We start from the raw sequence: 26695 nt of genomic DNA, 5'->3' as shown, positions 1-26695 counted from the left end.
TCACTGTATCCCTAACTAGAATAGTTACAAAATAATACTCTCTAATCCAGTGGTTCCGAAATGTTGTTTGCACACAACTTAAAATTGACAGTAGAAAATGCAGGGGACACCACTTGGGAAAATGATATATTCCCTAGTTAACGCTGTGTGTTCATATTCATTTTATTTTATGTCCTGCAGGCTGTCAACACATGATAATGACATGAAACAAGTGTTTGTCATCTTTCTTGTCTTAACCAATAAGTACAAGAGTTATTACTATGTCTCCTCCAGTGAGCCCAAGTGTTACTCCTTAGGTCTTACTCCCCTGCTACTCTTAACCAATGAGCACAGCTGTAGTTCTCACTCTGTCTCTTCTCTTAACCAATAAGCACACATGTTAATCACCTGCTACTCTTAACCAATGAGCATGTTGTTTTTTTGTCTCTCTTCTCTTTTTTACTGCCTGCACTCAGTGGCTTAAAGCCAAGGTAAGAGCTGTGTTTCTCCCCCTACCCATGATGCTTTGGCCCTCTAAGCCCCCATTACTCTGAGTCGCCTCATTTCGTCAGTATATGTTGTATGTATATTAAAACATTATGAGAGAATGTAGTCCTAATATAAGGTCCTTGTGATGTCTCCAAATGATCTAAATTACCTCTCAATTAAACAATATAGATACCATTATAATACCATCACAAAACACTAAAAGTGAAAGCAAAATATTAACTATAAACTGCACCGTACTGTAATAGGATACTTGCACAATGTAACATACAGTAATTGCCTTTGTAAAGGTTTGAACAGTAGGCCACCTATGACTGAGTATCCATGTTTTTCTTTTTCATAGCAACATGGCAACAACCAGCCAGCGAGGGGAGGAGGAGGAGGGGGGACATTATCGAGGACCAATCCACCGACACAGAAACCCCCGAGCCCACCCATGGCTGGTCGTGGAACTCTTGGGTATGGTATCCCAAAAATGTGTGTATGAGTGGGTGTGTGCCTGTGTGAGCTTGTGTTGTGCTGATGTGCACTTAAGTTATTGGTGTGTTTGTGCACTTGTGTGTTATCTTAACGTGCAAAATGTTTTTGGTGTGTGTTGTGTTGACATACGCTTAATGTTCTAAATGTGTGTGTCCTCTCCAGGCGAAACACCCCATATAAGACCCTGGAGCCAGTCAAGCCTCCAACGGTGCCTAACGACTATATGACCAGCCCAGCACGACTAGGCAGCCAGCACAGCCCTGCACGCACTGCCTCCCTCAACCAGCGACCCAGAACACACAGGTAAAACACACTGCACACCCCTAATTTGCAGTGGGCCACTGGAGCTTGTGTGTGTTAGTGTGTTTTACACCTTTCAAACCAAGACGTGGTGAAGCCAACGTTTTGCAGACTTTTCTTTATATCTGAAAGGTATTGCCAGCAACAAAGCCTGCATGGTTGACCAATGAGCCCAGTTCATCTTGTCATCCAATCAAACAATGTTTTAATGACAACATTTGTGCTGACAACAAAGGGGGCCGCTGGTCTCTACACACGGTAGCCGGATTTACTCGCAGTTCAATAGCCGTTTACCGCAGCTTGTCTGTAAGAGCCTTCATGTGATTAAAAACCAAGCGTTCCACTCAATGAAGGGTGAATTTCTTTTGTCCCTCAGAAGTGGTCCTTTTTTTGGCCTTTTTTTCCCGTCAAGTAGCCAAGCTGATCAATAAAGGGTCGTGAGATTACTTTGAAATAAATCTTATTCAAGACAGCTTTATTAAAATATCAAGATTGTGATCAGCAAAACAGTGAGCGGACATCCCCTTTTTATCTGTAGGCCTACATTATTTTATCTAGCTCCCATTTTTTTCTTTTAACTATTGCTTGCTTTTTATTTCATATGATTAAAAACCAAGCCTTCCTCAGGCTACCCTTACACTAGGCCAGGAATTGGCCGCTGGTGGCCCCCGGACCCAATTTTTATTTTGGGGTGGTTGACTCAACTTCGGGGTCTCAACTTACTGTTAGATTAATAGAATACACAAGGTGCAATTTCAAAATTTGGTTGTGCATCAGCAGTCACTTAATTAGCCCATGTCAGCATTTTTTTTAGATTGGGTAATTAGTCCATTATGTTTATGTCACGCCTGCTCCCGCTCTCGCTCTCGAGCAACAGGTAGCCCATTCATTACGCACACCTGTCACCATCATTACGCACATCTGTGCTCATTGGACTCACCTGGACTCCTTCACAGTGTTGATTGATCGTCTGTTCCACAGTTTTGTTTCCCGTGTCAGTATATTTGTCATAATGTAATTTTGTTTCCCCTGTCCATACGCTGTCCTTCCTCTGTTTGATGTCCATTTTCCATTAAATGTTCACTCCCTGTACTTGCTTTTCGTCTCCAGCGTTGGTCCTTACAGAATACTGACACCCCTATTTGAAGCATCAGGGAGATCTTGTTTTTTGTTTTTGGTGGTGACGTTGGGTCTGGGTGCCGCCGATGGAACCGGGGGTGCCTCAGCGGGCTTGTCTGGCTTCCATGCCTTAGCTGGCTAGAGGTTTCCTTGCCCCGGTTGGCTCGGCAGGCTCCCATGCCACGCCATGCCTCGGCCCGGCTCGTCGGGCTCCTATGCCTCAGCCGATCATCAGGCTCCCATCCCACATCATGCCTCAGCCGGCCTGCCAGGCTCCCAAGCTTCAGCCGGCTCGTCATGTTCCCTTGCCTCAGCGGGATCGTCAGGCTTTCACACCTCAGCCGGATCATCAGGCTCCTACGCGTTAGCCAGCTCGTCGGGCTTCTACTCCTCAACCGGCTAGTCCAGCGCCCATGCCTCGGCCGGCCCGTCAGGCTCGCCCAAGTGGGACGCCAGGTGCCCATAGGGGGAGGCGGTACTGTCACCCCTGCTCCCTCTCTCCCTCGGCTGCCCTTTATTACTGACACCTGTCACCATTACTATGCGCATCTGCTCTCATTGGACTCGCCTGGACTCCTTCATGTTGTTGATTGCCCCCTCTATAACTGTCTGTTCCTCAGTTTTGTTCCCAGTGTCAGCATTATTGTCGTAATGTCATTTTGTTCATTATTGTCATAATGTCATTTTGTTTGATGCCCGTTTATTCACTCCCTGTACTTGCTTCTCATCTCCAGCGTCGTTCCTTACAGTTTATAAAACATTACATTTGGGAGCTGTATAAAGTTGAGTGGACATTTCCCCTTTCTCTTGATATCGGATTATTATCCAGCTTCTGTGAAAACTTTGAATGTGCGTAAAACCCTCCAGTCGTTGTTGCTTTTCCACAGTAGGGGAATTACGGAGCCTGCAACTGTATTGAAACAGCCTATTTAAAACAAGTCGTTGTTTTGTTTTTATTAGAATTTGATTGGAATTATTCACTGTCTTTTTAGGCCTTATCAAAGTAAATGTAATCTTGCCTATTGACAACATTTGGGATACCCACTGCAATCCCTGGGTCGAATCCAGGCTGCATCCCATCCGGCCGTGATTGGGAGTCCCATAGTGCGGCGCACAATTGGCCCAGGGTCGTCCGGGTTTGGCTGGGGTAGGCCGTCATTGTAAATAAGAATTTGCTACTCAGGCCCAGAAGCTAAGATATGCATAGTATTAGTAGATGTGGGTAGAAAACACTCTGAAGTTTCTAAAACGGTTTCAATAATGTCTCTGAGTATAACATAACTCATATGGCAGGCAAAAACCTGAGAAAAAACCCAACCAGGAAGTGGGAAATCTGAGGTTTGTATGTTTTCAAGTCTTTGCCTATCCAAGATAGTGTGAATTTGGCCTGATTGCATTTCCTAAGGCTTCCACTAGATGTCAACAGTCTTTAGAAACTTGTTTCAGGCTTCTACTGTAAAGGGGGAGCGAATAAGAGCTGTTTGACTAAGAGGTCTGGCAGAATGCTATGAGCTAAGTCATGCGCGCGGCCGTGAGAGTGAACTGCGTTCCTTTTAATTTCTAGAGACAAAGGAATTGTCCGGTTGAAACATTATTGAAGATTTATGATAAAAACATCCTAAAGATTGATTCTATACATTGTTTGACATGTTTCTATGAAATGTAATGGAACTTTTTGACTTTTCGCCTGGACTAAGTGCCTGCGCCTCGTGAATTTGGATTTGTGAACTAAATGCGCAAACAAAAAGGAGGTATTTGGACATAAATGATGGACTTTTTTGAACAAAACAAACATTTATTGTGGAACTGGGATTACTGGGAGTGCATTCCGATGAAGATCATCAAAGGTAAGTGAATATTTATAATGCTATTTCTGACTTCTGTTGACTCCACAACATGGCGGGTATCTGTATGGCTTGTTTTGGTGCCTGAGCGCTGTACTCAGATTATTGCATGGTGTGCTTTTTCCGTAAAGCTTTTTTGAAATCTGACACAGCGGTTGCATCAAGGAGAAGTATATCTTTAATTCCATGCATAACACTTGTATTTTCGTCAACATTTATGATGAGTGTTTCTGTAAATTGATGTAGCTCTCTGCAAAATCACCGGATGTTTTGGAAGCAAAACATTACTGAACACAACGCGCAAATTTAAACTGAGATTTTTGGATATAAATATGAACTTTATCGAACAAAACAACTAAACATACATGTATTGTGTAACAAGAAGTCCTATGAGTGCCATCTGATGAAGATCATCAAAGATTAGTGATTAATTTTATCTCTATTTCTGCTTTTTGTGATTTCTCTCTTTGGCTGTTTTTCTGTGACTAGGCGCTGACCTAACATAATGCATGGTATGCTTTCGTCGTAAAGTCTTTTTGAAATCGGACACTGTGGTGGGATTAACAACAAGTTCATCTTTAAAATGGTGTATAATACTTGTATGTTTGAGGAATTTTAATTATGAGATTTCTGTTGTTTTGAATTTGGCACCCTGCACTTTCACTGGCTGTTGTCAAATCGATCCCGTTAGCGGAATTTCAGCCGTAAGAAGTTAACTGACTTGCCTAGTTAAATAAAGGTTAAATATAAAAAATAAAACCTCAATATCAGTGTGGATGCTATGTATACAGTTGAAGTCGGAAGTTTACATACACTTAGGTTGGAGTCATTAAAACTTGTTTTTCAACCACTCCACAAATGTCTTGTTAACAAACTATAGCTTTGGCAAGTCAGTTAGTGTAACGGTTCTCTTGTGGTGAAGGAGAGTCGGACCAAAATGCAGCGTGTAGATTTCGATCCATGTTTATTCAACTAACGTAACACAAATCTAAATACAAACACTACAAAACAATAAACTTAACGAAAACCGAAACAGCCTAATACTGGTGCACATACACACAGAACAAGGACATCAAGACACTAAGGACAATCACCCACGAAACACACAAAGAATATGGCTGCCTAAATATGGTTCCCAATCAGAGACAACGATAAACACCTGCCTCTGATTGAGAACCACTTCAGACAGCCATAGACTTAACTAGAACACCCCACTAAGCTACAATCCCAATACATACACACCACATACAAAAACCCATGTCACACCCTGGCCTGACCAAATAAATGAAGATAAACACAAAATACTTCGACCAGGGCGTGACAGAACCCCCCCCCCCTAAGGTGCGGACTCCCGAACGCACCTCAAAACAATAGAGAGGGTCCGGGTGGGCGTCTGTCCATGGTGGCGGCTCCGGCGCGGGACATGGACTCCACTCAAATACTGTCTTAGTCCCTCCTCCTTGCGTCCTTGGATAGTCCACCCCCGACCATGGCCTAGTAGTCCTCACCCAGAACCCCACTGGACTGAGGAGCAGATCGGGACTGAGGAGCAGATCGGGACTGAGGGCAACTCGGGACTGAGGCAGCTCGGGACTGAGGGGAAGCTTCGGGACTGAGGGGAAGCTCGGGACTGAGGGGAAGCTCAGGAGTGAAAGGAAGCTCAGGAGTGAAAGGAAGCTCAGGAGTGAGAGGAAGCTCAGGCAGGTTGATGGATCTACCAGATCCTGGCTGGCTGGTGGTTTCGGCAGATCCTGGCTGACTGGCAGATCCTGGCTGACTTGCGGATCCTGGCTGACTGGCGGATCCTGGCCGACTGGCGGATCCTGGCCGACTGGCGGATCCTGGCCGACTGGCGGATCCTGGCTGACTGGCAGTTCTGGCAGATCCCGGCTGACTGGCAGATCCCGGCTGACTGGCGGATCTGGAAGAGCCTGGTTGACTGGCGGATCTGGAAGAGTCTGGTTGACTGGCGGATCTGGAAGAGTCTGGTTGACTGGCGGATCTGGAAGAGTCTGGTTGACTGGTGGATCTGGAAGAGTCTGGTTGACTGGTGGATCTGGAAGAGTCTGGTTGACTGGTGGATCTGGAAGAGTCTGGTTGACTGGCATATCTGGAAGAGTCTGGCTGACTGGCGGATCTGGAAGAGTCTGGCTGACTGGCGGATCTGGAAGAGTCTGGCTGACTGGCGGATCTGGAAGAGTCTGGCTGACTGGCAGATCTGGAAGAGTCTGGCTGACTGGCAGATCTGGCTGCTCCACGCTGACTGGCGGCTCTGGCTGCTCCATGTAGGCTGACAGCTCTGGCGGCTTCTTACAGACTGGCAGCTCTGGCGGCTCCGTGCAGACTGGCAGCTCCGTGCAGACTAGCAGCTCCTTGCAGACTGGCAGCTCTGGCTGCTTCATGCAGACTGGCAGCTCTGGCTGCTCCATGCAGACTGGCAGCTCCTTGCAGACTGGCAGCTCTGGCTGCTCCATGCAGGCTGGCAGCACTGGATGTGCTGAACAGGCAGGAGACTCCAGCAGCGCTGTAGAGGAGGAAGGCTCTGGCAGCGCTGAACAGGCGGGAGACTCCGGCAGAGCTGGAGAGGCGAGGCGCACTGTAGGCCTGATGCGTGGTGCTGACACTGGTGGGACTGGACCAAGAACACGCACAGGAAGCCTGGTGCGGGGTGCTGCTACCGGAGGGCTGGGGTGTGGAGGTGGTACTGGATAGACCGGACCGTGCAGGCGCACTGGAGCTCTTGAGCACCGAACCTGCCCAACCTTACCCGGTTGAATGCTCTCGGTCGCCCTGCCAGTGCGGCGAGGTGGAATAGCCTGCACTGGGCTATGCAGGCGAACCGGAGAAACCGAGCATAAGGCTGGTGCCATGTAAGCCGGCCCAAGGAGACGCACTGGGGGCCAGATGCGTAGAGCCGGCTTCATGGCATTTGGCTCAACGCTCAATCTAGCAGATACGCAGAGCTGGAATATACCGCACCGGGCTATGCACCCGCACTGGAGACACCGTGTGCACCACAGCATAACACGGTGCCTGCCCGGTCTCTCTAGCCCCCCGGTAAGCACAGGGAGTTTGCGCAGGTCTCATACCTGGCGTAGCCATACTCCCTGTGAGCCCCCCCCAAGAAATTTTTGGGGCTGACTCCCGGGCTTCCTTGCCAACCGTGTTCCCTCATATCGCCGGCTCCTCTCTCTCTGCTCTCCTCGCTGCCTCCACCTGTTCCCATGCAAGTAATTTTTCCAACAATTGTTTATAGACAGATTATTTCACTTATCACTGTATCACAATTCCAGTGGGTTAGAAATTTACATTCATTAAGTTGACTGTGCCATTAAACAGCTCAGAAAATTCCAGAAAATTTATGTCATGGCTTTAGAAGCTTCTGATAGGCTAATTGACATCATTTGAGTCAATTGGAGGTGTACCTGTGGATTTATTTCAAGGCCTACCTTCAAACTCAGTGCCTCTTTGCTTGACATCATGGGAAAATCAAAAGAAATCAGCCAAGACCTCAGACAAAAGATTGTAGACCTCCACAAGTCTGGTTCATCCTTGGGAGCAATTTCCAAATGCCTGAAGGTATCATGTTCATCTGTACGGTTTTTCCACGTTTATTGTTTTGTATTATGTTCAACCACGTTGCATTTTGGTCCGCCTCTCCTTCCCAGGAAGAATCCCGTTACAGCCGCTCAGCAAGGAAGAAGCCGCTACGGTTTGCAACTGCACATGGGGACAAAGATCATACTTTTTGGAGAAATGTCCTCTGGTCTGATGAAACAAAAATATAATTGTTTGGCCATAACGACCATTGTTATGTTTGGAGGAAAAGGGGAGGCTTGCAAACTGAAGAACACCGTCCCAACCGTGAAGCATGGGGGTGGCAGCATCATGTTGTGGGGGTGCTTTGCTGCAGGAGGGACTGGTGCACTTCACAAAATACCCAAAACATTTGACCCAAGTTAAACAATTTAAAGACAATGCTACCAAATACTAATTGAGTGAATGTAAACTTCTGACCCACTGGGAATGTGATGAAATAAATAAAAGCTGGAATAAATCATTCCCTCTACTATTATTCTGACATTTCACATTCTTAAAATAAAGTGGTGCTCCTAACTGACCAAAGACAGGTGATTTTTTACGAAAATCTGAGTTTAAATGTATTTGGCGAAGGTATTTGTAAACTTCCAACTTCAACTGTATATTTACATATTCAATCCATGAAATAACTTAGAATAATGTGGAGTGTTAACATTTTCAACATATTTAGCAAAGATAGGATAGCCCCAAATTTTGTTATTTTGTTTTTGTTGACTATTTATCAGACTAGGTTATTACGGACTACCATTAGAATTGGAGTTGATGACAACGCAATATATTTAAAAAATGTAAATACACAACTTGAAGAAGCCACATATTTAGGGACAGAGCATGTTCTGATTGGCCAGTGAAGAGTCAAGCCTCGACACACCTACAACAAATGTGTTCATCATAACCCAACCTATTCGCTAAATAGCTAAACAAATTCTGAGACACCCCCCCGGACCTATAGAGCTACCACCAGTCTAAGACTTGCCATTGTGTTAAGTTGGTTAAAATAGAGCCCATTATGCTCTACAGCTGAATTGTGATAGGAGCTCATGCTGACAATATAATTACAGATTGTCTGACACTTCTTTTGTTATCCTTCTCTTTTATTCTCTCTCTCTGACTCTCTCTTTACCTCTTCCCCATCCCAATTTCTTCCCCACCATCTTTCTCTCTCTCTCTCGCTGTCTCCATCTGTCTCCGTCTGTCTCTGTCTCCGTCTCCGTCTCTCTCTCTCTCTCTCTCTCTCTCTCTCTCTCTCTCTCTCTCTCTCTCTCTCTCTGTGCAGTGGCAGCAGTGGGGGTAGTGGCGGGCGAGAGAACAGCGGTGGCAGCAGCATAAGTGTTCCTCTGGCCGTGCCCACTCCCTCCCCTCCCAGCCTGGGACCAGGTGAGCCCAGCGATACATCGCCTTTAGATTAGCTTTGCATTTAACTTGCCATTCTATTATTGTAGATTCTTTGCTAGCTTAGTATTTAGGTGTCCATTCCATTGAATGAGCTTCTCTTTTAGCCTAGTTTAGCATTCAGCCTTCCATTCTGTTTGCTTCTCTGTTAGCATTGTTTAGTTCAGCAATTAGCTGTCGGCACTGTCAAATTAGCTTCTCTGTTAACCTATTGGTAGTGTAGCTTTTTAGCCTTTTCATTCTGTTAGCTTAGCATTAGCCTTTCTGTCTAGCTTTTCTGTTAGCGTAGCATTCAGCCTTCCATTCTGTATATGATCTCTGGTACCTTAGCTTAGAATTTAGACTTCCATTTTGGTACCTTTTCTTCTCTGTTAGCTTAGCATTTAGCTTTCCATTCTGTTATCTTAGCTTCTTATTTTGTTTAGCATAGCATTTAGCTGTCCTTTCTGTTTGACCAGTCTTATTCTTTTAGTATAGCAGTATCACCTATTTCTATCAGTCCTTTTCCTGTCTTCAACTTAGCATGTGTCTGGTTATTGTGTCAGCTAATCGTTTCATATTCATACGCTTAGCTGCCTATTTGTTCTGTCAATTTGGCATCTCTTTTGGCAAACAATGGTGTTTGTCTGTTTGTTTTAGCCTCATATTATGCATCAGTTTTCCATACAATTCAGCTGTCCATTTAGACCTAGATTCATATGCATATTTTGATGATATTTTGGCAGCACAGTATATCTTCTCATGGAAGTATTTTTTTCTGTCTGGTTGGTTGTTTGTACACCAGCCACAGCTGAGTCACTTCCATCCAACCACACACTAAATAAGTGCAGTTAAGACCGGGACAATTTCAGTGAATTCACTAACTCTCTCACTCTCCTTTCCCTACCTTCTTTCTCCGTACCTCTCTCCCCACCTCAACAACGACCGCAGCAGTCCCCCAGGGCCCAGGCCTGGGTCCCATCCCCATGTCCCAGTTTGGCACCATCTCGAGGCAGGTCTCCCGCCACAACTCCACCGCCACCTCAGCCTCCATGGTGTCGGCCACAGGTACCTACCGCCGGGCGCCCTCCGGCAGCTCCCATTTCTCCATGTCCCAGCAGCCCCACCTCAACGGGGGACCCGCATACCCCCAGAACTTAGGTAAGACCACGGGAATAATTTTTGTTGGATTATGGTTGAAGTAATGTTATGTCCAACCAAAGAAGAAAGTTAATAGACCGTAGTTGGATTATGGTTGAATGTTTGTAACCGACCAAAGAGCAACATCAATAGACCGTCGACTCAGTGTGTCCTGGATAGGAGTCAGTTTGAGGTAGCTCACTTTAATGAGCCTACAGATTGTCAACAGTGTAACTAGGTTGAATATAAACTATCCTCTGAAATCCTCTTTGATTGATTTGATCTTAACCAATACTCTCCATCATTTTAATGCTTCTGGTATTTTTGCAAATGACATAAGTGATCACTGTGCTATTTCGTGTGTGAGAGATGGTAAAATTTCTAAGATATCTCCACGTGTTATTACGAAAAGAAACTGGAAGTGGTTTGATATTTAAGGTTTTTTACATTATGTATCTAGCATTGAATGGAATAGAATGGAATGAATCCCTGGTGTTGAACTAGCCTTTTCTTACTTCCACAACGCATTCTAGGATGTATGCAATAGGCATGCCCCTATTAAAAGATTCAGGATTAAGAGCGAAGAGAACCCTTGGTTTACTGAGGAATTTAAGAATTTAAAAATCATAAGGGAACTAAATGCTATGTGGGCTAAAGCAAGAGGGACTGGTTTGCCAGATGATTGGAAGGCTTTTAAACATCTTCTAAATATGGGTGTAGCTATGATCCATAAATTGAAAGCAGACCAATACCTGAAATCTACTTCACAAAATGTAAATAATCCATCCAAATTTTGGCAAGTAGTGAAGGGTTTGGAGTGCAAAAAAGATACACAGCTTCCCAAACAATTGTTGGTCGATACACAGATTGTAACTGAGAGAACCTCCATTCTGAAAGCCTTGAATACGCATTTTTTAGATGCAGGCAGTTTATTTGAAAAGGTCAATGGTATAATTGAGCCCCCTATGAATTTACATGACATCCCTGTGCACTCATTCACCAGGTTCTCCTTTTCATCCATCTCTGTTTCAGAAGTGTGTAAAGCCCTGAAAGAAATTGATTTTAAAAAATCCCCTGGCCCTGATGAACTAGACCCCCGCCTCCTACACCTAGCTGCTGACATCATTGCTTCCCACTTAACATGTATTTTTAATGTTAAGGGAATCCCCAAGTTATGGAAATCTGCTTTTGTACTGCCTCTCCTGAAAGGTGGAGATCCTTCGCTACTTGACAACTATCGACCCATATCAAAATTGTCTGTACTGTCAACGGTACTGGAGTCCTTAGTTAGTAGGCAGCTAAAGGTCTACTTCCAAGAAAACCACATCTTAAATGGAATGCAATCAGGTTTTAGGTCTGGCCACAGCACTGTTTCAGCAACATTGAAGGTTTTAAATGACATCCACTGTGCTCTTGATAAGAAGTTACATTGTGTGTCTGCTTTTACTGATTTGTCTAAGGCTTTTGACACCGTGGACCATGCTGTGTTAGTGCAAAGATTAAGATGTTGTGGAATTACTGGTCATACTCTAGATTGGTTTATAAATTACCTATCAAATCATACATAATGTGTAATGGCGGATGGTTGTAAATCTGTGTCCATAGAGGTATGCTCGGGTGTTCCGCAAGGTTCTATTTTGAGCCCACTGTTGTTCATTTTGTATATCAACAACATTGGGGATCTCATTGAGCCAGCAGCATACCACCCTGCATACCACTGCTGGCTTGCTTCTGAAGCTAAGCAGGGTTGGTCCTGGTCAGTTCCTGGATGGGAGACCAGATGCTGCTGGAAGTGGTGTTGGAGGGCCAGTAGGAGGCACTCTTTCCTCTGGTCTAAAAAATATCCCAGGGATTGGGGACACTGCCTTGTGTGCTGTCTTTCAGATGGGATGTTAAACGGGTGTCCTGACTCTCTGAGGTCATTAAAGATCCCATGGCACTTATCGTAAGAGTAGGGGTGTTAACCCCGGTGTCCTGGCTAAATTCCCAATCTGGACCTCAAACCATCATGGTTACCTAATAATCTCCAGTTTGCAATTGGCTCATTAATCCCCCTCCTCTCCCCTGTAACTACTCCCCAGGTTGTTGCTGCAAATGAGAACGTGTTCTCAGTCAACTTACCTGGTAAAATAACAGATAAATTAAAATAAATAAAAATGTATGCAGATGATACTGTTCTTTATTCAAGTGGTAGTAGTTTATCTTTACGTGTTCTCAGTCAACTTACCTGGTAAAATAACAGATAAATAAAATAAAAATAAAAAAAAAATGTATGCAGATGATACTGTTCTTTATTCAAGTGGTAGTAGTTTATCTTTACCTTTGAAAATGCTCAAAGAGCATTTAACATCATACAACAGAATCTGTATGATTTAAAGCTGATTCTAAATTCGGGTAAAACAAAATGCATGGTATTTTCAAATGCCAGGCATGTTACAAATCATGTCATTGCTACATTGGCTGGACATACTATAGAGCAAGTTAAAGTGTACAAATATTTGGGTGTGCGGGTTGACGATAAGCTGAGCTTCACTGTGCATGTGGAGAACTTGATAAGGAAGCTCAAGCTGAAAATGGGATTTTATTACCGGCATAAGGCTTGTTTTTCTTTTGAGGCCAGGAAGGAGCTGGTACGATGTACATTACTGTCGGTTTTAGATTTTAGTGATGTTATATATATATATATATGCAGGCCTCAGCCACTACCCAGAGAGCATTTGAGTCAGTGTATCATGCAGCCCTCAGGTTAATTTCAAATCAGAAACATCTAACACATCATTGTAATCTCTACAGAGCTGTTGGCTGGTCGTCATTGACCTTGCGTAGGCTTAAACACTGGTATACACTGATTTACAAGGCCATGTTGGGTAAAATGCCATTTTATCTCTGTTCTTTTTTAGTCAGGTCAATAAATAAATATAAATTACGGTTCCATTCTGATTTACTTCTAACAGTACCAAAAATTTCTACATGGTAGAAATAGTTTTAGTTACTTAGCTCCATGGTCCTGGAATTCTGTCATGAACATTTTAAAATGTGATGATCTAGTTTCGTTGGAAGAAGAAGAGTGTAATTGTTATTAATTCCAGCTGTTTTTAGTCAAGACGTTTGTGTTTTTAATGTACAATATTTTTGCTGTACTGTATGTGTGTTTATAGTTTTGTTTAATGTTGTGTTTGTGTATGTAAGTTGTTTTGTCTGAAACGTTGTTCCCTCTGCTGCTATTGGACCAGGTCTCTCTTGGAAAAGAGATGTTAACTCAATGAGAAAAAAACCTGTACACATAAAGATAAAATAAAAAAATTCAAATTGCAGGTAAAAGAGGAAGAGGAAATAAATCCACACACACTCACATTAGCAGTCAGACAAAGGGAAATCCAGAACACACATATACACACGCCGACATTAGCTGTCAGACGAGGAGATTTAGGACGAACGTCGCAAACATAAAATCAAGGCATACAGAGGTAGAGGTAGACTAGTCTGGAGAGGGGAGACAGTGACTGATCTATGTATCTGAAGGCAGCTCTATGACGGCGAAAATAAATCAGACGTGACTAGTTGAGAGACAACCATTTCATTACTGCTGATTTATGCCCCGGGAGTCAGAGAGGAAAATCACCCTCATGATGATGTGTCACCCTCTATGACAGTGGTTTTCAACCAGTGTGCCGCAAAACTTTTCCAATTCTTGATAACACTCGCTTATAAATGTTACCTGTGGAATGAACGTGGGATTTTGACTTGGGGGCACCAGTGCCGGTAGAAAGAAAATTAATCAGATAATCCATTGATTGAATGGCACACATGGTTACAAATCGGTATCGTTGTTTCAAGCCCGGTGCGCTGCAGCTGTTTTTACATTTGGATCATTTGAGGGGCGCGTATCATGAGCAAAGAAATTAGTATCATTTTACTTTGCCTGTGACAACCATTAACACAGGCAAGTCTGAGGCTTAGCAGTACCACAACCTCTTCCATAGAAACAAACGGAGCTTGGCTTTGTGCCTGTGGATGCACCTTTACAATGCAGGAAACCGCTAGTTTCTAGACCTTTCCGTTCAAAGTAAGACCTATTTTACCAGAGCTTCATGTTTTCCTTTCTATCTGAGATTTGCGGGATGCTCTTAAAGGGGTACACACAAATGAACCATCATGAGTGGGCCAAAGGAACTATGAAAATAGTTGAAATACACCCAATTTAATCTATGAAAAAATGGTTGTCACAGAAAATGAATTATTTGCAGTATGGATCAGATGAGATGAAGGTCATTAACACTTAATACATGATTAGAAAAAGTTTTGGTGTGCCACATCATTTTTTAGCCCATCAAGGTGTGTCACTGATCAAAAAATGTCGGGAACCACTGCTTTATGACATCATGCCTTTGGGTCAGAACAATCATTACAACACTGTACTGGGGTTAGGGTGACGGTCATTCAATGAAGGGCATAATCATTGTCTTTGTCGGAAGACAAAGGAGGGTCATAAAAAATGTGTATTTTTCAACTGAAGAACAGAAATGTACAGTGTAGCTGTTTGCATTTTATTGCACATGTAAATGTAAATGTAAATTGCACAGTAAACTAGAAGTTGGTATTATTACACAATACAAAATACATTTTGACACTTATTTAAAATAATTCCTATAACATTGGGGAACACTCTGTATGAAATGGTACCTCATGGTGTTCATTTCGATTAATCCCAAAGAAACCAAGGACATTTTGGTAATAATAATTGGTGAAACTAAATTGTTACAACACAAATAAACACTGTATAGTAAGTATACTGTGAAATATCATGCTGCCAATGCTAAATGTTGTTTGTTTAGGCAAAACTGGTTCAAATAACATCAAAATAACCTAATTTCAACCAGTTTGTTGTAATAACATAATTTCAACCAGTTTGTGGTTGTAATAACATAATTTCAACCAGTTTGTGGTTGTAAAAAAAATGAATTTCAACCAGCTTTGCCTGAAGGGTAGGTTTTGGTGTCTATGAGCTAATGGGGTCACAGCGTCCCACACTGCCTTTCTATTCGCCTAGCTTTCTTATTGTCTTGTTACAGAACCGCACTTTGTATATCAGTAAATTGCAAGCCACTATCATAGATACAATCTTTGGCTATCCTTTAGATAGATCACAAGGTCCAGTGGTTGAATTGAGAGAATAAAATATTCTTACTCTTAAGTGGGTATGCACTCTTACTGCTTTGTTTTGCTCTCTGACAAGCATATTTTTCCTGTGTTTCTCCTTCCATCTCCCTATCTCGCTTTCTTTCTCTCTCTCTTGTATGTCCATCTGTCTGCCTGTCTGTGTTGCTGCATTTAGTGTCTGTGGCTCCTCCTCCCCCTCCTATGGTCCAGCTGACTCCTCAGATTCCTCTGACGGGCTTTGTGGCCAGAGTACAGGAGACCAGTAAGTAACACACACGCACACAATCAAACACACACACACACATGTTATGTTCTTCTATCCCCGTTGGGACCTAAAATGTATTTCCATTTAAAATCCTATTTTCCCTAAACCTAACCCTTACCATACCCCTAACCAAACCCGAAAACTAAACCTAACAGTCATTTTAACCCTTGAGCCTTTGTCCTCATGGGGACGTGAGAAATTTCTCCACGAGAGAGAATTTTCCTTGTTTTTCTATCCTTGTGGGGACATTTGGCGACTTTAGTTCCCCAAAAGGATAGAAGAACCAACGCACACACAGGTAACAGCACCTCAGCCTTACATTTCACACTGTCGCCTATTAGTGCTCTTTTATGCTGTGTCTGTCATGCCTTTCTCATAGGCTGGCTACTGCCTTTAGACACACCCCTCCAATGTTTTGTCTGTTGCCATGGTCACTGAGAGACAGTGGTGAGAGTTATATATGGCTCTACCTTTGTCCACTGAAAACACGTGACTTAACGTTTGGAAAACCTCATAATGTCAGCCAAGTCAAACACGGTTTTAATCAGACAGGGCACGTCTCAGGGATCCTCCAAAATCCCTACTGTACACAGCAGCTGTTTCCTTGTCCAGGTGACTTTAGGTGTTAATCCAGCTTTCAAATGACAGTTTGATCCTTACTTTCCTTATTTTGCATTTGCATTTCACCTCAAGAAACCCTACTAGCCATATCTGAACTACTGTGTCTGTTTTATGCATACAGTGGATTCGGAAATATTCAGAACCGTTTACTTTTTCCACATTTGGTTACGTGACAGCCTTATTCTAAAATGGATTAAATAACCATTCTCATCAATCTACACACAATGCCCCATAATGACGAATACAGGTTTTTAGACATTTTTGCAAATGTATTAAAAATAAAAAACAGACATACCCTCTTTGCATAAGTATTCAGAGCCATTACTATGAGACTCGAAATTGAGCTCAGGTACATCCTGTTTCCATTGATCATCCTTGAGATGTTTCTACAACTTGATTGAAGTCCACCTGTGGTAAATTAATGATTGGACATGATTTGGAAAGGCACACACCTGTCTATAAGGTCCTGCAGTTGACAGTGCACGTCAGAGCAAAAACCAAGCCTTGAGGTTGAAGTAATTGTCCGTAGAGCTCAGATACAGGATTGTATCAAGGCACAGATCTGGGGAAGGGTACCAAAACATGTCTGCCGAATTGAAGGTCCCCAAGAACACCGCGTCCCCATCATTCTTAAATGGAGAAAGTTTGGAACCACCAAGACTCTTCCTAGTGCTGGCCACTTGGCCAAATTGAGCAATTGGGAGAGAAGGGCCTTGGTCATGGTCACTCTGACAGAGCTCTAGAGTTCTTCTGTGAAGATTTGGGAATCTTCCAGAAGGACAACCAACTCTGCAGCCCTCCACCAATCAGGCCTTTCAGTAAAAGGCACATGACAGCCCGCTTGGAGTTTGCCAAAAGGCACCCAAAGAACCCATGAGAAACAAGATTCTCTGGTCTGATGAAACTAAGATTGAACTTTGGCCTGAGTGCCAAACATCACGTCTGGAGGAAACCTGGCACGATCCCTACGGTGAAGCATAGTGGGGGCAGCATCATGTTGTGGGTATGTTTTTCAGCGGCAGGGACTGGGAGACTAGTTAGGATTGAGGGAAAGATGAACAGAGCAAAGTACAGAGAGATCCTTGATGAAAATGCACAGGACCTCAGACTGGGGCGAAGGTTCACCTTCCAACAAGACAACGACACTAAGCACACAGCCAAGACAATGCTGGAATGGCTTCGGGGACAAGTCTCTGAATGTCCTCCTCCAGCTAGAGCCCGGACTTGAACCCGATTGAACATCTCTGGAGAGACCTGAAAACAGCTGTGCAGCAACGCTCCCCATCCAGCCTGACAAAGCTTGAGAGGACCTGCAGAGAAGAATGGGAGAAACTCCCCAATTACAGGTGTGCTGAGCTTGTAGCATCATACCCAAGAAGAATTGAGGCTGTAATTGCTGCCAAAGGTGCTTCAACAAAGTACTGAGTAAAGGGTCTGAATACTTATGTAAATGTGATATTTCATTTTTTAATTTGTAATACATTTGCAAATATTTGTTTTTCCTTTGTCATTATGGGGCATTGTGTGTACATTGATGAGGGGGAAAAATGATTTAATCAATTTCAGAATAAGGCTGTAACGTAACAATATTTGGAAAAAGTCAAGAGATCTGAATACTTTCCGAATGCATGGTATAATAAGAGAAGACACTGTTCTGTCATGCTATCTGCTGGCCAGTATAGGTCATCACACGTCTGAAAGATCAGGCTCATGTATGGCATAGAATGAAATTGAATAGAATAGACAGGAATATTGGTATAATAGAATACAATTGCGGTAGAATAGAATACAGGTAGAATATAATATAATGGAATGGAATAGAATAGAATGTAATATAGACTGAGTGCACAAAACATTAGGAATACCTTCCTAATATTGAGTTGCACCCACTTTTGCCCTCAGAATAGTCTCAATTCGTCGGGTCATGGACTCTACAAGGTGTCGAAAGCGTTCCACCGGAATGCTGGCCCATGTTGACTCCAGTGCTGGTGGTGGACCGTTCTTGATACACTGGAAACTGTTGAGAGTAAAAAACCCAGCAGTGTTGCAGTTCTTGACTGTGCCTGGCACCTGCTACCATACCCCGTTCAAAGGCACTTAAATATTTTCTTAATTGTCTCAAGGCTTAAAAATCATTATTTAACCTGTCTCCTCCCCTTCATCTACACTGATTTAAGTGGTATTTAACAGTTGACATCAATAAGGGATCATAGCTTTCACCTGGATTCACTTGGTCAGTCTGTCATGGAAAGTGCAGGTGTTCCTAATGTTTTGTACACTCCCTGTATATGAATTCATGTTTTGTTTGTATGATGTTAAGGAGCAACACACTGGTAGGGGCAGAATTAAGTTATTTGTTCAGTTTGGAGTGGCGGAGCTAAGACCATTTCCAAAATGTTATAATTAGCTTTTATTATTTAAAGAAACCATGAAAGAGATTGGTGTGTTTTTTCACTATTTCATCATGGCATGGGGTTGTGACAGACATTTGTTTCAAATCTATCACTTGATGGTTTCATTTCAGAGAGACAAATTAGCTTGTTTTTTTGCAAAATGCTATATATCTGCCTCACTGTCAGAGAAATAAGTAGTACTGCTAGGTTTTACACAGTCAAATGTAGCAAATAACTTCATTTTTAATAAAGACATCTACAAATTATATATTTGTGACATCAATATAATTATTTGTAAAGAATTATAATTCAATACAGCAATATGAGATCTGTATGTAAAACATTTACATTTGACATTTTAGTTATTAGGCAGATGCTCTTATCCAGTGACTTACAGTAAGTGTGTTCATCTTAAAATAGCTAGGTGAGACAACCACATATCACAGTAAAATGTACAGGATACAAACATTGCATTCCAGCTGAACAATGGATATGTAGCGTTTAGCAAAAAAAACATTGAAACTCAATTAATTAAAAATCAGAGAACAGCCATATTTTACACATACATTAAGGTACCCATAAGAAATCATTTCTGATGAAAAAACACAAATATGAAAAATGTGTGGATATAGCATTTTGGAAATAAACTTAAACAGTTGTTCCTGTTTACGCTACAGTATATATATTTAGGAGTTTTTCCTGGTCAGGTCACATGGTCAGGGGAAACCCCAGGCCATAGTATAGAGAAATTACAATGGCATCTTTTTGTAGGGACTAACTCTGCCATGGTTCGTTGGACAAAGCCTATAGGGAAATTAGTGTGGTTTTTGATAGGGTTTTTGGATATACGCCGAAAATAAGGTATGTGTGATAAACACAGGCTTAGGAGATCTCATACGTTTTGTTCTATGAGATCATCTTCATCAGCTAACGTCACTTTTTTGTGAATTTTTAAGCATTTATGTAGTTAAACAAAGCATAAAGGTAATGTTAACTGACTGGTATTATCTCATAGAACAAAACGTATAACATCTGCCAAGGCTGTGTTAAGTTCAGACCTTATTTTCAACGTTCATCCCAAAACCCTATTCTTTCCCCATAGGAATGGCTGAACGAATCAGAGGTTAACTCATTTCCGTTTTTTTAGCACTACAAGCTAGCGAGCGCTATTGATATCACACAAATTCATATAATTACTATAACAGACACTATGAAATTGTGCTTCCATAATGTCAAATTTATTTTCCTCTCCCCTCCTGTTCAGTAACAGACAGCCCGGACCCCCTTCCACCGCCCCCTCCCGAGGACGTCGTCATGTTTGAGGAGCCCTCGCCCCCTCCCCCGCCCCCACCAGTAGACTACCAGGGGGATGAGGAGGCGGCCGTGGTGCACTACAATGACCCTTATGCTGACGAAGACCCCCACTGGGCCCCCAAATCCTACGTAGAGAAGGGTGAGTTTGACTGGTACCCCCGGAACTTTAGTGACGTCATACACTGATACCAGTTTGAGCATGATTTACATGCTGTTATAAGCTTGTTTTAAACGGTGCAAAACAAGTGTCTGTGGAGACAAAGTATCATACTTATCCAAATCCAAAGGACCAATTAAGTAGTATAGGACAGTTACAGTACAGATACTACTAAGGGACACCCACAAATTGTCACTCTTGGGTGTAGGCCTACTATATTATACTATACTATATTATAGTGCTGTATCTCTTTAAGTAATTATTTCACGTGCAGCCCTATTCCCACCAGGTGTTCCCCCTCACTCTGTTCTGTCTATGGTCAGGTCGTTATTGTAAAAGAGAATCTGTTCTCAATAATTTACCCGGTTAAATAAATCAAGCAAATGTTTTTTACAGTGGTGGCCATTTATGACTACTCCAAGGACAAGGAGGACGAACTGTCCTTCATGGAGGGCTCCATCATCTATATCATCAAGAAGAACGACGACGGCTGGTACGAGGGCGTCTGCAACGGCGTCACTGGCCTCTTCCCCGGCAACTACGTAGAGTCCATCATGCACTATGCAGACTAAGGGCGGACATTTTGACAGTGCAAAAACGGCAGGATGTTACAAAGAAACGTGCTGAGTTTAGTATTTGAAACGATAAGGTAGCTTTTAGTAAGATTTTGGCATTTGTTTTGCACGGTCAAATTGTCCTGAAAGCCTCCCATCTCTTATCCACACAGAAAAACGTCAATCTTACTTTTACAGAAAAAAAATAAGAAAGAATAAACAAACAAACAAACAAACAAACATAAAGAAGTGCATTGCGACATGAGTGACCGAATGTTTGTTTTTGTCAGTGTCCAAATTGCAATGTTACAAAACAAGCTAAATATTCAATTTACTATGCTACATGTTGGAGGGAGGGGAGGGGTGGGTTGGGGAGGTGGGCCAAGGGATAGGGAATAGGAGTTTTTAATGCTAAAAGATATGAACATTAATTTGTTTATTTCTGGTGAAGTTATTTAGTTTTGTTTACAGTACCAGTCAAAAGTTTGGACACACCTACTCATTCAAGGGTCTTACTATTTTCTACATTGCAGAATAATAGTGAAGACATCAAAACTATGAAATAACACATGTTGAATCATGCAGTAACCAAAAATAAAAGTTCCAGGTGAAGCTGGTTGAGAGAATGTGAAGCGTGTGCAAAGCTGTCATCAAGGCAAAGGGTGGCTACTTTGAAGAATCTCAAATATAAAATATGTTTGATTTGTTCAACACTTTTTTGGTTGCTACATGATTCCATGTGTTATTTCATAGTTTTGATGTCTTCGCTATTATTATACAATGTATAAAATAGTCAAATAAAGAAAAAACCTTGAATGAGTAAGTGTGTCCATATTTTTTACTTGTACTGTATATATACAGTGCATTTGGAAAGTATTCAGACCCCTTGACATTTTTCACATTTTGTTAGTTTACAGCCATTTTCTAAAATTGATTAATAGATTTTTTCCTCATCAATCTACACACAATCCTCCATAATGACAAAGCAAAAACAGGTTTTTATACATTTTTGCTCATTTAGAAAAAAACAACAACTTAAATATCACATATACATAAGTATTCAGACCCATTACTCAAGACTTTGTTTATTTACCTTTGGCAGCGATTATAGCCTTGAGTCTTCTTGGACATGACGCTACAATCTTGGCACAGCTGTATTTGGGAAGTTCTCCCATTCTTCTCTGCAGATCCTCTCAAGAGGTGTCACTACAGAACCGAGTTCGATCCCGGGCCGTGTCTTTATAAAATGGCGCCGGAGCAGAAGGCAGACGTTTTACCTGCCCACAACCGATTGTGTCTTTTGTTTGTTTATCTGCGTTGTTTGTGACTTAGTTTTTAAAACTTTTTTGTACATAATGTTGCCGCTACCGTCTCTTATAACTGAAAATAACTTCTAGACATCAGGACTCACCACGGCCTAGCAGACTCCATTTTCTTCTTTCACGACTCTGACAAGCCCGAGGCGGAGGATATACGGCTCCCTCGGAAACAGGCCCCGACCCCAGTGATCTGCGTGATGCGGAGGCGGAGAAAGAGAGGCCGGAGGGCGGGCTGCCTTCTGAGGAGTAGGAGACGATTGAATAAACCCCCACTCGCCTCAATTCTGCTTATAAACATGCTATCTTTGGACAGTAAAATTGACGAGTTATTGGGAAGATTAAACTACCAACCAGACTTTAAAAACTGTAACATCTTATGCTTCAAGGAGTCGTGGCTGAACAACGACAATATCAACATACAGCTGGCTGGTTATACGATGTACCGGCAGGATAGAACAGCGGCGTGTGGTAAGATAAGGGGCGGCGGTCTACAGTATGTGTTTTACAGCTGGTGCACAACATCTAAGGAAGTCTCGAGCCATTGTCTCGCCCTGAGGTACAGTTTCTCATGATAAGCTGCAGACCACATTACCTACCGAGAGAGTTTTCATCTATATTCTTTGCAGCTGTTTACATACCAACACAGTCAGAGACTTGACGCCAAGACAGCATTGAATGAGCTGTATTCCGCCAAAAGCAAACAAGAAAATGCTCACCCAGAGGCGGCACTCCTCGTAGCCGGGGACTTTAATGCAGGGAAACTTAAATCGGTTTTACCTCATTTCTATCAACATGTTAAATGTGCAACCAGAGGGAAAATAACTTTGGACCACCTATACTCCACACACAGAGATGCATACAAAGCTCTCCCTCGCCCTCCATTTGGCAAATCTGACCATAATTCTATCCTCCTGATTCCTCCTTTCAAGCAAAAATTTAAGCAGGAAGCACCAGTGACTTGATCAATAAAAAAGTGGTCAGATGAAGCAGATGCTAAGCTACAGGACTGTTTTTCTTGCACAGACTGGAATATGTTCCAGGATTCCTCCAATGGCATTGAGGAGTACACCACATCTGTCATTGGCTTCATCAATAAGTGCATCGATGACATCGTCCCCACAGTGACCGTACATACATACCCCAACCAGAAACCATGGATTACAGGCTGCTACCGCACTGAGCTAAAGGCTAGAGCTGCCGCTTTCAAGGCGCCGGACTCTAACCCGGAAGCTTATAAGAAATCCCGCTATACTCTCCAACGAACCATCAAACAGGCAAGCATCAATACAGTACTAAGACCGAGTCGTACTACACCGGCTCTGACGCTCTTTCGGATGTGACAGGGCATGCAAACCATTAGACTACAAAGGGAAGCACATCCGAGAGCTGCTCAGAGACAAGAGCCTACTGGACGAGCTTAACTACTTCTATGCTCACATGCACGAGAGCACCAGCTGTATTGGAAGACTACGTGGTCACACTCTGCAGCCGATGTGAGTAAGACCTTTAGACAGTTCAACATTCACAAGGCTGCATGGCCAGACGGATTACCAGGACGTGTACTGCGAGCATGCACTGACCAACTAGAAAGTGTCTTCGCTGATATTTTCAACCTCTCCCTGTCCAAGTCTGTAATACCAACATGTTTTAAGCAGACCAACATAGTGCCTGTGCCCAAAAACACTAAGGTAACTTGCCTAAATGACTACCGACCCATCACTCACGTCTGTAGCCATGAAGTGCTTTGAAAGGCTGGTCATGGCTCACATCAACACCATCATCCCAGAAGCCCTAGACCCACTCCAATTTTTATACCACCCAAACAGATCCACAGATCATGCTGTCTCTATTGCATTCCACACTGCCCAATCCCACATGGACAAAAGGAACACCTATGTAAGAATGCTATTCATTGACTACAGCTCAGCATTCAACACCATAGTGCCCTCAACGCTCATCACTAAGCTAAGGACCCTGGGACTAAACACCTCCCTCTGCAACTGGATCCTGGACTTCCTGACAGACCGCCCCCAGGTGGTAAGGGTATGTAACAACACATCCACCACGCTGATCCTCAACACAGGGGCCCCTCAGGGGTGTGTGCTCAGCCCCCTCGTGTACTCCCTGTTCACTCAATTCATGACTGCACGGCCAGGCATGACTCCAACACCGTCATTAAATTTGCAGACGACACAACAGTGGTAAGCCTGATCAACGACAACAGCGAGACAGCCTATAGGGATGAGATCAGAGACCTGGCCGTGTGGTGCCAGGACAACAACCTCTCCCTCAACGTGATCAAGACAAAGGAGATGATTGTGGACCGCTAGAAAAAGAGGACAGAGCACGCCCCCATTCTCATCGACGGGGCTGCAGTGGAGCAGGTTGAGAGCTCTAAGTTCCTTGGTGTCCACCTCACCAACAAACTAACATAGTCCAAGCATACCATGACAGTTGTGAAGCGGGCACGACAAAACCTATTCCCCCTCAGGAGACTGAAAAGATTTGGCATGGGTCCTCAGATCCTCAAAACGTTCCACAGCTGCACCATCGAGAGCATCCTGATTGGTTGCATTACTGTCTGGTATGGCAACTGTTTGGCCTCCGACCGCAAGGCACTACAGAGAGTAGTGTTATAGGCCCAGTACATCACTGGGGCCAAGCTTCCTGCCATCCAGGACCTCTATACCAGGTGGTGTCAGAGTAAGGCCCTGAAAATTGTCAAAGACTCCAGCCACCCTAGTCATAGACTGTTCTCTCTGCTACCACACGGCAAGCGGTACCGGAGCGCCAAGTCTAGGCCAAAGAGGCTACTAAAACAGCTTCTGCCCTCAAGCCATAAGACTCCTGAACATCTAGTCAAATGGCTACCCAGACTATTCACATTGCCCCCCTCCCCTCTCCACACCACTGCCACTCTCTGTTGTCATCTATGCATAGTCACTTTAATTAACTCTACCTACACGTACATACTACCTCAACCGGTGCCCCGCACATTGTCTCTGTACCGGCACCCACCTGTGTATATTGTTATTTTTTTACTGCTCCTCTTTAATTACTTCACTTTTATCTCTATCCTTATTCATATTTTTTGAAACTGCACTGTTGGTTAGGGGCTCGTAAGTAAGCATTTCATTGTAAGGTTGTACCTGTTGTATTCGGCGCATGTGACTACTAAAATTAGATTTGTGTCGAATCCCACCACGACCTAGAGATCCATGAGGTGGCGCACAATTAGCCCAACATCATATGGGTTAGGGGAGGGTTTGGCCATCCGGGTTGTCCTTGTCCCATCGCGCTCTAGCAACTCCTGTGGCGGGCCAAGCACATGCACGCTGACATGGTTGCCAGTTGGACAGTGTTTCCTCCGACTCATTGGTGCGGCTGGCTTCCGGATTAAGCGAGAAGTGTTTTAAGAAGCAGTGTGGCTTGGCAGGGTCGTGTTTCGGAGGACGCATGGCTCTCGACCTTCGCCACCCCGGAGTCCGTACAGGACTTCCCTGACCAAGACCCCTTCTCCCCCGATTGCTCAGTTTGGCTGGGTGGCCAGCTCTAGGAAGAGTCTTGGTGGTTCCAAACTTCTTCCATTTAAGAATGATGGAGGCCACTGTGTTCTTGGGGACCTTCAATGCTGCAGAAATGTTTTGGTACCCTTCACCAGATCTGTGCCTCGACACAGTCATGTATCTGAGCTCTACGGACAATTCCTCATGGCCATGCACTGTCAACTGTGGGATCTTTATATAGACAGGTGTGTGCCTTTCCAAATCATGTCCAATCAATTGAAGTTAACACAGGTGGACTCCAATCAAGTTCTGCAAACATCTCAAGGATGATCATTGGGAACAGGATGCACCTGAGCTCAATTTCAAGTCTCATAGCAAAGGGTCTGAATACTTATATAAATAAGCTATTTCTGTTTTTTATTTTGTAATACATTTGCAAAAAAAAAAAACAACTGTTTTCAGTTTGTCATTATGCGGTATTGTGTGTAGATTGATCAAATTATATATTTTTTTAATCCATTTTAGAATAAGGCTGTATCGTAACAAAATATGGGAAAAGTCAAAGGGTCTGAATACTTTCCAAATGCACTGTATATGTATATATATACTGTAATGTGAGAAGCTGCCAGTTTGTGTGTCAGTAGTGTTTTACCTGTGATTTGCCATCTGTCTTTTGAGGGGTCAATGGCATGCAAAGTTGTGCCAGGCAGGGATTATGTTACTCGCTCTTATTTAGTCATTGGTGGGGTTTTCTTTGATTTTTCACTTTTAGTGCCATTTCTACCCTTAGTTTAACCAATTGTCACTTGATATTACACTTTTTTAATGTTGTTTTTTAAATGTAATTTTTTTAAATGATATCTTCTTATTTTATGCTGTCAGGCTACTGTAGCAAAACGTGAAGAAATTGATTATTGTACGTTCTACTCCATCATGGTTCCATTGTGTTGGAATGTCTGCACTGATTAGTTCTCAATGGCTTTTTATATGACATCAATCACATGGCTTTGATTGCAACACACATTTGATTGCGTTCTGGCTATCCAAACGTTGCATTATCGTTGTT

At 43.1% G+C, this 26695-nt stretch overlaps 1 protein-coding gene across 8 annotated transcripts in view; it reads left to right on the top strand.

The window, feature by feature from the left end:
- The window catches only part of LOC118402299 (abl interactor 1-like), a 54578-nt gene extending 28539 nt beyond the window's left edge, over positions 1 to 26039 (top strand). For 6 of the 8 annotated variants that reach the window (XM_035800391.2, XM_052477193.1, XM_052477195.1 and 3 more), the window contains 8 exons: positions 456 to 470; positions 830 to 945; positions 1129 to 1269; positions 9106 to 9206; positions 10152 to 10361; positions 15676 to 15762; positions 20044 to 20232; positions 20647 to 26039. In XM_035800391.2, the coding sequence (XP_035656284.2) occupies positions 456 to 470; positions 830 to 945; positions 1129 to 1269; positions 9106 to 9206; positions 10152 to 10361; positions 15676 to 15762; positions 20044 to 20232; positions 20647 to 20822 (1035 nt within the window). In that variant the 3' untranslated portion in view covers positions 20823 to 26039. The remainder of the gene's footprint in view (positions 1 to 455; positions 471 to 829; positions 946 to 1128; positions 1270 to 9105; positions 9207 to 10151; positions 10362 to 15675; positions 15763 to 20043; positions 20233 to 20646) is intronic. The other 2 variants (XM_052477190.1, XM_052477191.1) reach the window with 2 other exon arrangements.
- Positions 26040 to 26695: the final 656 nt, after the last annotated feature.

This window comes from Oncorhynchus keta, chromosome 23, assembly GCF_023373465.1.
Source record: "Oncorhynchus keta strain PuntledgeMale-10-30-2019 chromosome 23, Oket_V2, whole genome shotgun sequence".
In the NCBI taxonomy this organism is placed as follows: Eukaryota; Metazoa; Chordata; class Actinopteri; order Salmoniformes; family Salmonidae; genus Oncorhynchus; species Oncorhynchus keta.
This window is presented reverse-complemented; position numbering and strand designations above follow the sequence as displayed.